This window comes from Bos javanicus, chromosome 5 (genome assembly GCF_032452875.1).
Source record: "Bos javanicus breed banteng chromosome 5, ARS-OSU_banteng_1.0, whole genome shotgun sequence".
NCBI classification, from domain to species: domain Eukaryota; kingdom Metazoa; phylum Chordata; class Mammalia; order Artiodactyla; family Bovidae; genus Bos; species Bos javanicus.
Window position 1 is genome coordinate 25,375,660 of NC_083872.1, and position 15,474 is coordinate 25,391,133.

The 15,474-nt window shown below is 38.9% G+C and overlaps 1 protein-coding gene across 6 annotated transcripts in view; it reads left to right on the forward strand.

Moving 5' to 3' along the window:
- Positions 1–15,474, forward strand: part of VEZT (vezatin, adherens junctions transmembrane protein) — a 79,697-nt gene that overhangs the window by 3,694 nt on the left and 60,529 nt on the right. The window contains exon 1 of one of the 6 annotated variants that reach the window (XM_061415779.1): positions 12,502–12,613. The exons of the other annotated variants lie outside the window; for them this stretch is intronic. Within the exon in view, the coding sequence (XP_061271763.1) occupies positions 12,605–12,613 (9 nt within the window). The 5' untranslated portion in view covers positions 12,502–12,604. Of the gene's footprint in view, positions 1–12,501; positions 12,614–15,474 lie in introns of those variants that run through there. 6 annotated transcript variants of the gene reach the window in all.

Genomic DNA, 15,474 nt, shown 5'->3' on the forward strand with positions numbered 1-15,474 from the left:
ATTTGATCGTTCTTGTGCCTATACCACATTATTGTAATTACTATAACTTTTATAATAGTTCTTAGTATCTGATAGAATAATACCCATCAGTTTTATTTTCCTTCAAGATTGCTTTGTCTATTCTTAGCCCTTTGTCTTTCTGAATGAATTTTAGAGTCAGCTTGTCATTTTCACTTTAGAAAAAGGAAACTGCAAAGATTGATTGAAATTGCTTTGAATCTCTGGATTAATTTGGGGAGAACTGACATCTTTACATTATTGAATCTTCCAATCCACGAGCATTTTTATTGCTTGCCTTCTAAATGAGTGAAGCAACTTCCCATCACTTTGTGCTCTAGGACAGATTTACAAACTGGGACAACAGGGGAAGAGAAATAATTTTTCCTCTACCCTTTGAGTTCTTGGCTGAGATTCCTGTAATAACAGATAGATTAACTAGAGGAAAAAAAAAAATGTTAACATTGTTATGAAACGAAATTCATCTAGAGTAAATTTAAAAGATCTTATAGACTTTGTTCACCAATTTATGTATTGGGCAGCATCCCATCTAGCAGACAGAAAGGAGTTCCTGAATCTGTTAAAAAAAAAAGAGAGAGAGAGAGACTTTTATAGGCAGAGGAAGTGGGTCAAGGAAGTTAGGCTAGTAAAGAGGAGATTGGTTGTATCAAGGTCACATTCTTTTAGGGAGTGGCAGGGGTCTGTCAGGCAGATTACCTCACTGATGCTGATTGACTGGCTTAAGATTGTATTTCTGTTACTGAACAAACAAGTTCCTGTGCCCAACTTGGACTTACTAGTCCAAACACCAAAACACTGAAGTCTGGAGCAGAGAAAGATTTATTGCAGGGTCATGCAAGGAGAACAGGTGACTCGTGCCCCCAAAATCCTAACTCCTGGAAGGGTTTCACAAAGCATCTTTAAAGGCCAGATTGGGGGAGGAGCATCCCAAGATGTGTGATCTGGTCACTCAGAATTCTCTGATTGATTGATGTTGAGGTAATAACCCCTCATTAATGGTTAATGAGGGCCATTAACATTATCAGGTCTTAGGTACCAATAGGTTTGGGGGCTACAGGCTCATGATCATCAGGTAGTTAATTTCTTCCATTTGGTGGTAGTTGGAAATATGCAGGATATACTTGCTATTTCTGATACGAGCTACAGCAGAGAATATTGGGAGAGGAGCTCTGTCCCAAGAAGGCCCCATAGGGTCCTCTTTGGTTACATTTCTGGAAGAGGCCAAAAATGTAAGTCTTGGTTTGGAAAGTGGATCTTAGCATAAGTGACTCCATTTGGGGCGTGTGTCTTGTTCCTAACAACATGCATACCCACATATATACATGGGAGATAGTGTTTTTAAAAAAACAAAAACAAAAAAATGGAACTAGATGATAGTTAAAGCAGTAAAAACATATTTTATTCAGGACTACTGCAATAGAGGAAAGAGACCTCAGTATAGAACTGGATTCTATTGCAAATACATGAATAAGTGGAAATTTAATTACTAAGAGGAAATCTTGGATTTAGAGGGGTTTTGGCTAAACCAATATACTAGGATTCTTGCTGAATACAAGCCAGGGTGGTCTTTTCCTTTGTTACTGCAAGCCAAATGCTGAGAAACTGAAGTTTGCTGTAGAAGAGAGTTTACTCACAAAGCAGCCAAGGGAAAACAAGCAGAAAATCCACCCTCCCTAAGGTGGGGTATTTATGGAATAAAGAAGCAGGGTGGTCTTAGTTGCAAGGAAGGGTGATTGGAGGTACAGGAAAAGTGAGGTAGTCAGTGTTCTTTGCAGTCTTATCTAGGTTACATGCTTCTTCCAAGGGTGCATGTTGAAAGATGGAAGCACTTAGCATGATTCTGGAGGTGGAGGTTTTGGCCCTCTGACGTCAAAGGGACGTTCATCCAACACCTGCGTGGGTCCAGTCTTACGGCCCTTGATCTCAACCAGTCTTAGCCAGCTCTGACTGAACAAAAGCTGACTCTTAAGTTCCTAAAAATCAGCTTAAGCCCCTGCCTCCAGTACTATAGCAAGCCATATATCAGAGGTATTTTCTGTGGGGTGGTTAAGGAATCTTGTGGTATATTACCTAGGCTCTATGAAGCTTGGGGTGCATGCAATTAAAGAGAGGGAAAAAAACTAAAGCAAGCTCACCAGTGAAGGCAATCTATAAGCAGAGGGGTTTTAACAAGCTGTTCCTTTATCTGTTCTTTAAGACAAGCTCAAGAATTTCTATTAGTCACCAGCTTCTGACCCTGTGGGGCTTGATTTCACCTGGAGGGATGGTAGAAGATGAGGAACCCATGAGGAAGATTGAGGGTGATCTGTTGTGGAGGATGAGAGACCCTTGCTAAACTGACATAGCAGGGTTTTGTTAAAACCAGACTTTGCAAAGAAGTGTGTAGAAGAATTTTCAGGAGCCTGACTAAAGTTGGGTTAAGGAAAGAATCTTTGTCAGGGGAAGGTTGTAACACTCCAAGATGTCTTAGATGATTCAGGCTTATGTACCATCTATGTGGGACCAGGGAAACGATGTAGGCCTCTTGTGTAAGTGTGCTAAGTCTCTTCAGTCATGTCTGACTCTTTGCGACCCCAAGTACTGTAGCCCACCAGGCTCCTCTATCCATGTGACTCTCCAGGCAAGAATACTGGAGTGGGGTACCACGCCCTCTTCCAGGGGATCTTCCCAACCCAAGGATCGAACCCGTGTCTCTATGTCTCCTGCATTGGCAGGTGGGTTCTTTACCACTTGTGCCACCTGGGAAGCCCCATGTATACCTCTTAGGGGAGAGTAAATATTTACTTTGCAAAGATAAATGGGTCCTTAGAAGAGCAGATGGGAGATATGACAAAGTTTGTCTGGGTGTATCCTCCTTTCCTGTGATGAGTCAATCTTCCTGGTTGATGAAACTCCCAAGTAGGAGATATATGACAATTGAGTTTCTTTTGAAAGATGTGTCTTTAGATCTGAACTAAGGGGAGAGTTCAGAGAAAGCATTTCTCATTTGCTGTTTTTCAAGTGCGTACAGCTCAAGATAACCAGTATGCCCCAGTGACATAATTTTGGAGTAACATATTTTGCTACCTTTCAGGAAGGATCTGTTCCTCGAGGCCATAGCTAAATTGACCCTTAAACTGTCTAGACCTTTGCTGAGGGTGCACAGAACAGACGTAGTCTAGTGGTTCCTTTTCTTTTATGGTTAATGCTCAGTTCTAGTTTTCTGTTTCAGGGGATACTTTGATAGTCTTTTTTTATTCTGAAAGGGAGTATAATACAGTTGTCAAAGGAGTAGAATCTTGAGTTGGATGACCTAGGAAATCTTATCTCCAAGATATATTAATTAGTGTGACTTTGAGCAGTTTACTCCTCTTTGTGTCTGTTTTCTCGATATTAAGTAGAAGTAACAGTATCAATCGGAGAAGGCAATGGCACCCCACTCCAGTACTCTTGCCTGGAAAATCCCATGGATGGAGGAGCCTAGTAGGCTGCAGTCCATGGGGTCGCTAAGAGTCGGACACGACTGAGCAACTTCACTTTCACTTTTCACTTTCATGCCTTGGAGAAGGAAATGGCAACCCACTCCAGTGTTCTTGCCTGGAGAATCCCAGGGATGGGGGAGCCTGGTGGGCCACCGTCTGTGGGGTCACACAGAGTCGGACACGACTGAAGCGACTTAGCAGCAGCAGCAACAGTATCAATCTCATAGAGCAGTTATGAGTCATTAAATGACTCAATGTAAGTGAAGTACTTAGATGAGTACCTGGCACATTATAAGCATTCTGTAAACGTTAGCTTCCCTGATAGCTCAGATGGTAAAGAATCAGCCTGCAATGCAGGAGACCCCAGTTCGATTCCTGGGTTGGGAAGATCCTCTGGAGAAGGGATGGGTTACCCATTCCAGTATTCCTGGGCTTCCCTTGTGGCTCAGCTGGTAAAGAATCCTCCTGCAATGCAGGAGACCTGGGTTCAATCCCTGGTGTTGTGAACATCCCCTGGAGAAGGGAAAGGCTACCCACTCCAGTATTTTGGTCTGGAGAATTCCATGGACTGTGTAGTCCATGGGGTCACAAAGAGTCAGACGCAACTGAGTGACTTTCACTTTCAAACTTTAGCTACTATTAAATTTTTCCTGAAAAAAAATTCATGTTGGTTTTCAGAATTACTGGTATTGTGTGTTTCTTGAGTTAAAGACTTGAGTACTAAAAAATAATTTGTAAGGTTATAAATGTCCCTGGGTGCTGTACTGGCTGTATTTCATGAGTTTTGAAATATAGTTTGTCTCATAATTTTGTAATTTCCTTAGTGATTTGTTCTTAAACCCCAACTTAACACCTAAGTGTATGGGTAAGGGATTGATGGTGGTAGTGATGACTTTTCTCCATTCAGCTGGTGAGAATTCTATATAGCTAATTCCATTTAGGCTCAGCCAATTTAGTTAATTCAGGCTGCTGTAACACTCAGATTGGGTAGCTTATAAACAACAAAAATTTACTTCTCACAGTTCTAGAGGCTGGGAAATCCAAGATTAGGGTACCAGTGTGGTTGAGTTCTAATGAGAACCCACTTCCTTGGTTCATAAATGACTGTCTTTTCCCCTGTGGGCAGCAGAAGGGGTGAGGGAACTCTCTGGGATCTCTTTTATAAGGGCACTAATTCTATTCTTGAGTGCTCTAACCACATGACTTAAGCACCTCTCAAAGCCTCACCTCCAAATACTGCTACATTGGAGATAGGTTTCAACATTTGAATTTGGGGAGAACACAAACATTCAGATATAGCAAGAGGATAGAAGACAGAACACTGGAGAGATACTATATTTCTAGTTCCCTTCTAGCAGGGCTGCCATTTGGTAGTGATTGTGTTCCTGTACTTAAAGCCACAAGTCTTTTGGGGGACTTCTTTAACTTCATCTCTTACAGGGCTTCAGTGTGACCCTGCTGCTTTCCTTTGACCTTTAGGCCCAAGGAAATTAATAACTTACTGCTGTTGCCACACCGTGGATGCTTTACTATCCCCTCTTGGCTGCCTCAGCCCTTCTTGAAAAGTGAAAGTGAAAGTGAAGTCGCTCAGTCATGTCCGACTCTTTGTGATCCCATGGACTGTAGTCTACCAGGCTTCTCTGTCCATGGGATTTTCAAGGCAAGAGGACTGGATTGGGTTGCCATTTCCTTCTCCAGGGGATTTTCCTGACCCAGGGATCGAACCCAGGTCTCCTGCATTGCAGGCAGATGCTTTACTCTCTGAGCCAGCCCTTCTTAGGGCTATGTAAATAATGGTCATTTCATTACTCTTTTCAGTTATCCCTTTTGAGTGTGCCGTCTGCTTCTTGTAAAATCGTCCTGCAAGAAGACTTTCTTGGTTAACCTACTTTGTAGCCCTTGTTCCGTTCTCTAGGATTAACTCTTATCCACTGTCATCCACAGCCTTTGGTTTTGCCTTCTGAGAACTTATTCCTTATCTCTTAGCACTCCTTAGCTTCATAGGAAATGGGTATTAAAGTATGCTTTACTTGCAGGCTGCATACCTTTCACAGCCTGATTCCTGATATGGGTTTAAGAGTTGCTGTAGAGGTTGAATAAATATGAGGTTTTGCAGGATTTTGGTTTCCCTAGCAGTATCAGTTCAATTCAGTTCAGTTGCTCAGTCGTGTCCTACTCTTTTCGACCCCATGAACCGCAGCACGCCAGGCCTCCATGTCCATCACCAACTCCCGGAGTTCACTCAAGCTCACGTCCATCGAGTCAGTGATGCCATCCAGCCATCTCATCCTCTGTCATCCCATTCTCCTGCCCCCAATCCCTCCCAGCATCAGAGTCTTTTCCAATGAGTCAACTCTTCGCATGAGGTGGCCAAAGTACTGGAGTTTCAGCTTTAGCATCAGTCCTTCCAAAGAACACCCAGGGCTGATCTCCTTTAGAATGGCAGTATAGTTCCCTGAAATGTGGTAGATTTTCAGTTTGTTAGCTTCTAGACAGTTTTATACACAAGTAACCACAGTTAGAGAGCTCATTTGGGCCTAACTCTTACATCTGAAATCTATAGAGTATTTACTGGTTCTGTTTTGGATCTTTTCTCCTCATTCAACTTCATGGCATTACCTTCAATAAGAGGCCTGGTTGAAAAGGTGTCACCTTTAATTAGATCCTAACAGCTGGGCTGGTTCCCACTAATAGCTTATGGTGAACAATGTCAGATTTGTGATCTCCAAAGAAGACTTAGCTTTGGGATCAGGGATCAGGCTTGATCACTCAGAGCTTTTGTGTGGCAGAAGTTTTACTACAATGAGAAAGGACAGAGAAAGCTTCTGACATAGACATCAGAAGGGGGTGGAGAGTGCCCCCTCACTAGTCTTATCAAGGCCTTATATACTTATACCAGACCCACTCCCACAACCTGTCTTAATATAACAAGATTAGTCAGAAGATTCTTGTTAAGGAGAAACATGTCCTTGAGCAAGATACATTGTTGTTATATAATTATTAGTACAGAGCTTAAGAAAAAACATAGCCTTGAGCAAGATGGAGAAGCTCTATACAGTCAGCAAAAACAAGACCTGGAGCTGACTGTGGCTCAGATCATGAACTCCTTATTGCCAAATTCAGACTTAATATGAAGAAAGTGGGGAAAACCACTAGACCATACAGGTATGACCTAAATCAAATCTCTAACTATTATACAGTAGAAGTGAGAAATAGATTTAAGGGACTAGATCTGATAGAGTGCCTGATGAACTATGGTTGGAGGTTCCTGACATTGTACAGGAGACAGGGATCAAGACAGGGAGCAAGACAAAGAAATGCAAAAAAGCAAAATGGTTGTCTGAGGATGTCTTACAAATAGCTGTGAAAAGAAGAGAAATGAAAGGCAAAGGAGAAAAGGAAGGATGTACCCATTTGAATGCAGAGTTCCAAAGAATAGCAAGGAGAGATAAGAAACCCTTCCTCAGTGATCAGTGCAAAGAAATAGAGGAAAACAATAGAATAGGAAAGACTAGAGATCTCTTCAAGAAAATTAGAGATACCAAGGGAACATTTCATGCAAAGATGGGCTCAATAAAGGACAGAAATTGTATGGACCTAATAGAAGCAGAAGATATTAAGAAGAGGTGGCAAGAATACACAAAAGAACTATACAAAAAGGATCTTCATAACCCAGCTAATCACGATGGTGTGATCACTCACCTAGAGCCAGACATCCTGGAATGTGAAGTCAAGTGGGCCTTAGGAAGCATCACTACAAACAAAACTAGTGGAGGTGATGGAATTTCAGTTGAGCTATTTCAAATCCTAAAAGATGATGCTGTGAAAGTGCTGCACTCAATATGCCAGCAAATTTGGAAAACGCAGCAGTGGCCACAGGACTGGAAAAGGTCAGTTTTCATTCCAGTCCCAAAGAAGTGCAATGCCAAAGAATGCTCAAACTACCGCACAGTTGCACTCATCTCACACGCTAGTAAAGTAATGCTCAAAATTCTCCAAGCCAGCCTTCAACAATACGTGAACTGTGAACTTCCAGATGTTCAAGCTGGTTTTAGAAAAGGCAAAGGAACCAGAGATCAAATTGCCAACATCCGTTGGATCATCAAAAAAGCAAGAGAGTTCCAGAAAAACATCTACTTCTGCTTTATTGACTACACCAAAGCCTTTGACTGTGTGGATCACAACAAACTGTGGAAAATTCTGAAAGAGATGGGAATACCAGACCACCTGACCTGCCTCCTGAGAAATCTGTATGCAGATCAGGAAGCAACAGTTAGAACTGGACATGGAACAACAGACTGGTTCCAAATCGGGAAAGAAGTACGTCAAGGCTGTATATTGTCACCCTGCTTATTTAACTTATATGCAGAGTACATCAGTAGAAACACAGGGCTGGATTCCAGTACAAGCTGGAATCAAGATAGCCGGGAGAAATATCAGTAACCTCAGATATGCAAATGACACTACCCTTATGGCAGAAAGCAAAGAACTAAAGAGCCTCTTGATGAAAGTGAAAGAGGAAAGTGAAAAAGTTGGCTTAAAGCTCAACATTCAAAAAACAAAGATCATGGTATCCAGTCCCATCACTTCAAGGTAAATAGATGGGGAAACAGTGTCAGACTTTATCTTTTTGGGCTCCAAAATCACTGCAGATGGTGACTGCAGCCATGAAATTAAATGACGGTTACTCCTTGGAAGAGAAGTTATGACCAACCTAGACAGCATATTAGAAAGCTTAGACATTACTTTGCCAACAAAGTTCCGTCTAGTCAAGGCTATGTTTTTTCCAGTAGTCATGTATAGTTGTGAGAGTTGGACTATAAAGAAAGCTGAGTGCTGAAGAATTGATGGCGTTTGAACTGTGGTGTTGGAGAAGACTCTTGAGAGTCCTTTGGACTGCAAGGAGATCCAACCAGTCCATCCTAAAGGAGATCAGTCCTGAATATTCATTGGAAGGACTGATGTTGGAGCTGAAACTCCAATACTTTGGCCACCTGAGTAAAGAGTTTACTCATTTGAAAAGACCTTGATGCTGGGAAAGACTGAAGGCATGAGGAGAAGGGGATGACAAAGTATGGGATGGTTGGATGACATCACTGACTCAATGGGCATGAGTTTGGGTGGATTCCGGGAATTGGTGATGGACAGGGAGGCCTGGGGTGCTGCAGTCCATGGGGTCACAAAGAGTCGGACACGACTGAGTGACTGAACTGAACTGATGTGCATCTAGAGCCCTAGCTGCAAGATAATTTGGAAAATATTACATTCAGCTCTTTCTTCTCTTTAATACAAGAGTTGCACTAGGCAGGAATGTAATTTAGAGGTTGGAATAAACAGCCTACCACATCCATCATAGGACCTAACCTCTCTTCTAAGAAAGTTTAATGGTTTTTTTAGTATATCTGATGTAATACTATTATTTATAATGATTTTCAGAATCAAACATCAGGCTTATTTATGTCTTAATACTAACTCAAGGGAGTCATGTGCCCCATTAAAATTAAAATTTTGAATTTTAAATCAAGCATATATTTGGAAAATATTCTAATCGCATCTTTTCTCTATTTCAAACATTTTCAAAATGACTTGGTTTAATACCAGTTTCCTTGGTTATTATTCCTTGGTTATCAATTGCACTGTTTTCTTATAGTTTTGGTCTTTTGTATTCTCCCTCCAGAAGCTACCTTTGAGCCCTCCTGGACTGAACAATGATGTAGAGGATGAATTAAGAAATGGAAGGACGAGTGAGGTTTCCAGACCAGTTCCTGGTCCTTACCGTAGAATCTGACTGTTTTCCTTTCATCAGGGCTAGATTCCATGTATATGAATATCTTAAAAGTTAGTTTCTTTATCTTGGAGCCCGACTACCCCCTGGAGGCTGAAGTGGGAAAGACATCACCTCACACTGGGACCTCTGACTGAGCAGCAACGGGACAAAGTTTAGAAAATGATGGACTCCATATCTAACATGAGTATTAAGCAAAATAAATACTGAGATAGCAGTATTGTCATTTTGATCTGTTATTGGAATTTCTTAAGATGTTTTGAGAGTAAGAATTCTCTAGTTACCTTAAGTGACTAGTTCTGATTGCTCATTCATAGCTGTTGGATTTTTTTAATTATAGATTAATTGCAGAAATTTTGAGTTGTTTATCCTATCTTGAATCCTTCTACTCCTAGAGGGAAGAGTATCTGAAAATAAACATTTATTTGAAGGACAGATATTTTTACCTCTTTGCCTTATTTGTAGTGCAGCTAAGCCTTTTTTTTTTTTTTTTTTTTGTAACTTTCTTAGAGGGACAGCATTATCCTCAAGGGATGTTTTTACTCTGTAAACTCTCTGTCCGTGATAACCTTTTTTTGTCGTTGAACTCCTTTTGATATTTGTTGAAATTCATTCTTTTTTCCTTTGTTCATGACTGGGGAACCTAAATGCTCAGAACTGGGAAAGCCCCTCTTGTCTTGCCTTCTCTCCCTCCTTCATCAGTAAATAATTAAATGTTAACCCTTTGTTGGCAACGTGTTCAGGTTTAGCTTTCTCTGACCCCCAGCACTAAGGCAGTCAAATGAATGTGAGATGGCACTTACACAATCTCCCATATCTACAAGAAAGGTACAAAAAACCCTCTCTTGCTTGAGAGAGATTCTCATTTTGTTATATTTTTAAAGGTTATTATACATCTCTAAAGAACAGTAAGGCATTTTTTATAAGTAACATTTGTAGGTTCTTTCCTATGTGCTTTATTGATTTGACTAATGGAAGGAAATTTTTTCTGTCTGTGTATGTTGATAGTATTTGCTGTTTTGATAGTGGAGCTTGCTCTCTGAAAAAAATTATACATACAAAATTTTAGGTATTATGGTATATTATTATTCCTTAAAATGCATTTTCAGTTACCTGTAGTACACAAAGCTTCACAATTGTATTATATAATTTACTTCTGACTAGTAGCTGAGATCAGAAGCATGACAAAATTCATGTTTTTATCACTTATCTATAATAGAAAGGATATTGATTAGTGGAGTTATTAAATCAGAACTGTATTGACATATAAGATTGACCATTAAGACCAGAGCTAGTTTATTACCATATATACAAGAATAAATTTATTTAACATGAACTGTAAAATTTTTTCTTGAGGGACAAGTCGCTTTTTTTCTGTCTGTGTCATATTGTTTCTACTGTTTTGGCTTCATCACATATCCTCAGAGCTCCAATATAGATTTTAACATTTTAAAAAATATATTGACAGTGCAAAAGACAGTAAGTAGATCTCTATTTATTGCATTTATTAAAATGCAAGTTCCTTTGTCCGATATACAATTCTTAAGTTACTTTTACTGGTTACCTTGGTAGCTTATGTAGTTATATTAACGACTTTCATACTTTGAAAACATTGTGGAAAGGGGACTAATCTAATAGTCAAGAGATTAACATGAATTAGCAATGATATCTTAAATGAATCACTTAATTTCTCTAATGCTTACTTGCCATCTGTTATAGAGGAGTTATACCAGATCATCCTTGAGTATTAAATTTTTCTTGAATCTGATAGGTGGGTTGAGTTAATGAGAGTAAGCCCCTAAAGGCTTCCGTTCATTAGAAAATACAGGAAGAGATTCTGCTCATTTCCAGTCTATTTTTATATCAATAACCCTGGCTCAATTTTCATTTTCCTGATTCCATTCCAGGTGTTTTCTGAGTTCCCAGAAGCAAATCATGCTTAAGGATTTAGGAGAAAAGGCCGAAGCTCAGTGTACTACTCAGGGGTATAGTATTAGTGTACTGACTTCATTGCCTCTGGCTTTTTAGAATATTGCTTACATGCTTATTACTGTTATTCCCACTGCAGAAGATCAAAATGCCCATTTGTCTTTATTTGAAATATTTGACGATTTAATTTTTAATCCACATTTTAATTTATTTTGCTGACAGAATCTGGCCATCTATATCCTGTTTGGGGATTTTTGCTGATAAATCCACAATCATTAACCTCATATCTCTTTAACACCTTTATTAAAGTAGATTTTCTATTTTAGTGTATATTTTGCCATGTTCTTTTCATTTTACTTTTCCTTACAAAATCTCCCTGATGATAGAGTATAATGAATTATTTGAGAGAAAGACGTCCCCACTATCTCTTAACAGAATCACAAATTCTGCCTCCACATTTATTATTATTATTTAGGATAAGGAAAAAAGAAAATAAGGTTAGATGGGATCTAATAGGGCTTCCCAAACCTCACTTTGATGTTTGTTGTACGCTCTTCTCACACCCAGCATTTTGCCAATGTATTCAACATGGCTCCAATTTTTTTTTCAAAAGCAGTTGAAAATGATGGTTTTCCTTTCTCACTATATTTCTCACTATATATATTTTCTGCTCTATATTCAGTTAAGTGCCCAGTATAGGCCAGTTGATTAACAAGATATTGAGTAACATTAAGGGTAGCATCAGAACTACAGGGGGTCAATCAGGATTACTGTCTTCTCTTTGCTTAGTTAAGACCAAGTCACTGTTGCTCTTTGCTTTTAATCAGTTGAGCCTGTAAGCCGTGTGAGTGCTCTCCCTTTGCATCTCTTCATCTTTCTTTTGATGGATATGTTTTGTTTTGGATTAGATACTGTTGTACTTAAGTAATTTGTACTATTATAGGAAAAAATGTAAAGTTAATCTCTCTAAGCTTTTTGTTGTTTATAACATTTCATGAAAAATTAACTGGATAGGATGAATTTCTGCTGGAAAACAGAAGCCTGAAACCAGGAGAATTTATGAATAGATGTCTTATTTGCTGCTGGTTTAAAAAAAACAAACTAACATAAATATTAAGTAATAATCTCTAATGGCATTTTTTAAACACCACCGTCCTTATTACTGCTTCTGCAGTTACAGAGTAATATTGAATGGCACTGAAGAAATTATGTTCAGGTTTTTTCAAAGAGCTGCTTCTGATAGCAAAATGCTTAGTAATGATGAGGACACACCCTCCAGTTCAGTGGCCATTTTGTACTGTAGTTCTGGAGAAACAAGTGGGAACCATCAAAGAAAGAAGTGTACGGATCAAAAGAATATGGTCAAGAGGCAGTAAATTTTTCCTCTGGCTCAATTGGAGGATTTAGAACTATGCTGTCTGTGAGTAGTTTAATTAGTTGGACCCTAATTAAACCCATTTATGAACCTTTTTAGCTTAATCTTTTTTAATTCTATGATTAGATTTTTGCTTTGTTGATAATGAGGAACAATTAACACGTGAATTGGGGACTTTTGGAATAGTAATTTAGAAGTTATGCTGAAATGTATATACTCCAAAAAGTATTTCCTGTTATTTTATAATATCTTTAATTTTGCAATATACTTTTCCTGTATTATTCAAGGTTGAAGGTGGGAGCAATAAATAGTTATTTTTAAATTATGCTTTATGATTGTGTATTAATTAGAGATAATTGAAAGGTCTGTAGAAATTCCATATATTAGCAATATAGTTAATAGTAATGGGAAAATGTATTTTCCTTTGTAGGGTTTATTAATTGTGACTGTTTTAGCTGTTGATATACCAAAAGTTTCTTCATTAAAAATAGAGAAAATAGCTACCTTGTGTAATTTGGTAATGACAGTCTTCCTCGTCAGCTTATTTTGTGGAGTTCTTCAGTTAACTGAAAAAATAAGAAAATCAAAGCAATTGACAACAGTTTATCCTTTTCAATCACATTCTTCAAAAACAATGCTGTTCTATATGTGATAATCACATTTAGACCTACAACTTTAAACTATGTTCAAAGATAAAAGATTTTTAAAACATTTATAATGGTTAATAAACTGTTTCAAGGCAAATATTCTCCATCAAATTCCTCTAATTACAGATATCTTTCTCCTTAAAGATTTTGTTTTGAATAAAAGATCTTTTAGAGATTCTGTTGATATGGTAGGAACGTTTAAAAATATGTAACTTAAATAAATTATAGTACTTTTCTTAGACTTTTAAAGAAAAGATACCTGTAAGCAATTTGATAAATTCTGTTAACAAGGGGATGGAAATCGAAGGCTTCTGAGAACAGATTTGTACAGGCGTAAAGTCTTCATTAACAGTTACTTCTGCCTCACACAGTTTCAGGTTTTTGTGCCAATGCTTCCTACTACTTTCTGTTGATAGTTAATTATTTTCCTATTGCTTTTGTGTTTAATAAAAACTTGCAGAGGTCATATAGCATCTAACATTCGACAGTAGTTAGCATTTTGCTTTGATATGGTATGATGCTTTAAATAAAAGAAATGTGTAACAGTCAAGTAGATCATTAATTTTTATATAGAAAGGTGCTCAGGATCATTCCATTCATTTGCTAAATTAAGAATTCAGCCTCTCTTTTGGGGTACCTTTTCCCACACAAATAACACATAAATATATTTTCACTATAATAATACTCTACTCTTGCAAACTACTTTGAAGTCTGGGTCAAACAATATTCTTTGTAGCCAGCTTCTAAGCTTGTGTAATCTGAGGCAAATTCATGTGAATTATGGCTCATCTGAAAGAGAAATGATGGGTAATAAATGTAGATATTACTGGGAGACTTATGCGGATCTGTTTTGAGTTTTCTAACTTAATCTGTTAAGTAATTTAAAAGTCACAAGTTCAGCTTCTGGTTAAAAAAATACACAAACTGTACAAAATACTATATAAAACAAAGTTAATGAACTTCTTATTTGCGATGTAGTGAAGTAAATAACAGCTTTGACTCTGTCAGGCTGCCTCGATTCATATCCTGACTCTTAGCATTTACAGGCTCTGTGACCGTGGCCAACCAAGTTACTTGGTCTCTCTGTGCCTTAGTTTCCTCTTCCCTTAAATGAGCTCTGCCATAAAAGGTTATTGTAAAGATGAGAATTATTGTATAAAAATGCTTAGAACAATGCCTGGCAGTGTGGTTACTCGGTAAATGTTTGGTGCTGCTTTGTTTGGGGAGGAATTAGTAGGGAGGGAATCAACAAACAGATGGGAGCCTACACTGATCATCTTCTTGTGAGAAATAAGTGCATCTGGTTGCACCAAACAGAATTAGCAGCTTCCACTGACATTTCCAAACCGGAAGTAAATGCTGTTGTAACCTGCAAAATAGGCAGAGGGAGCAGGTCAAGGACCATTTTGAGATATCCACTGCCTGTGGGCCCTGTAGCCTCTGGGAAACTGCAGCAGTGGAATGAGTGAAAAGGAAAATCAAAGAGCTGGTAGATCATAAGAGCAGTAGTTCTATGAAGATCTGGAGGAGCTGCCATTTTCAAAATATATTCACAGGGGAAAAAAATTCAATTTGAGAGACTGTAGTTCTGTGAAACTTAAAGCTAGCAGTGAAAGGGAATAACTTGAGGTGAGGAGAGCCTGAAGAAAAGGGGGAAATATATAATTGAGTTAAAAATAGTACCATGCAGGGCCTGCATTTTAAACCTTACAGAGTATAAAATCTGACATATAAGTTTATTAGCCATTGTTTTACTTTCTGTATTCTGTTGCATTTAACAACTTGGAGCCTTGCTGACCCTGCAGGGATTGCTGCTCCTTCCAGGTTACGAAGAAACTGCTCACCTGGCTACTGTCTGTCTGCCTAGTCACCCTGGGGTCACTACCAGACCCTACTCAGGACAGACTCTGTGCTCTAGAGCCTGCTGAAATCATCCATTTCGCCAGTCTGAAGCCTGCTTGCTTTGCTGCCTTCCTTCCCACACAAACCACAGTGAAGGCTCCCTCCCATAATCCCCTCCTCTCCCTTCCAGCTGACCCTGGTGCCGCCCACGTCCCCTCTCCTCCCCTGTGGCGCAGCCTGCTCCCGTCTGGAGATACGTGAATATAACAAACTGTCTTTCCAATGGCAGTTGTCTCTTGATCTGTGGGCCTCACCATACCTGTATAAGAAAACTTTTGTGAGAGAAGCCTTAGTTGTTCCTTTTAGATCTCCTTTTTTCCTCGAGTAGTCTTGTGTTATGGTTAAGCATGTAGGCTT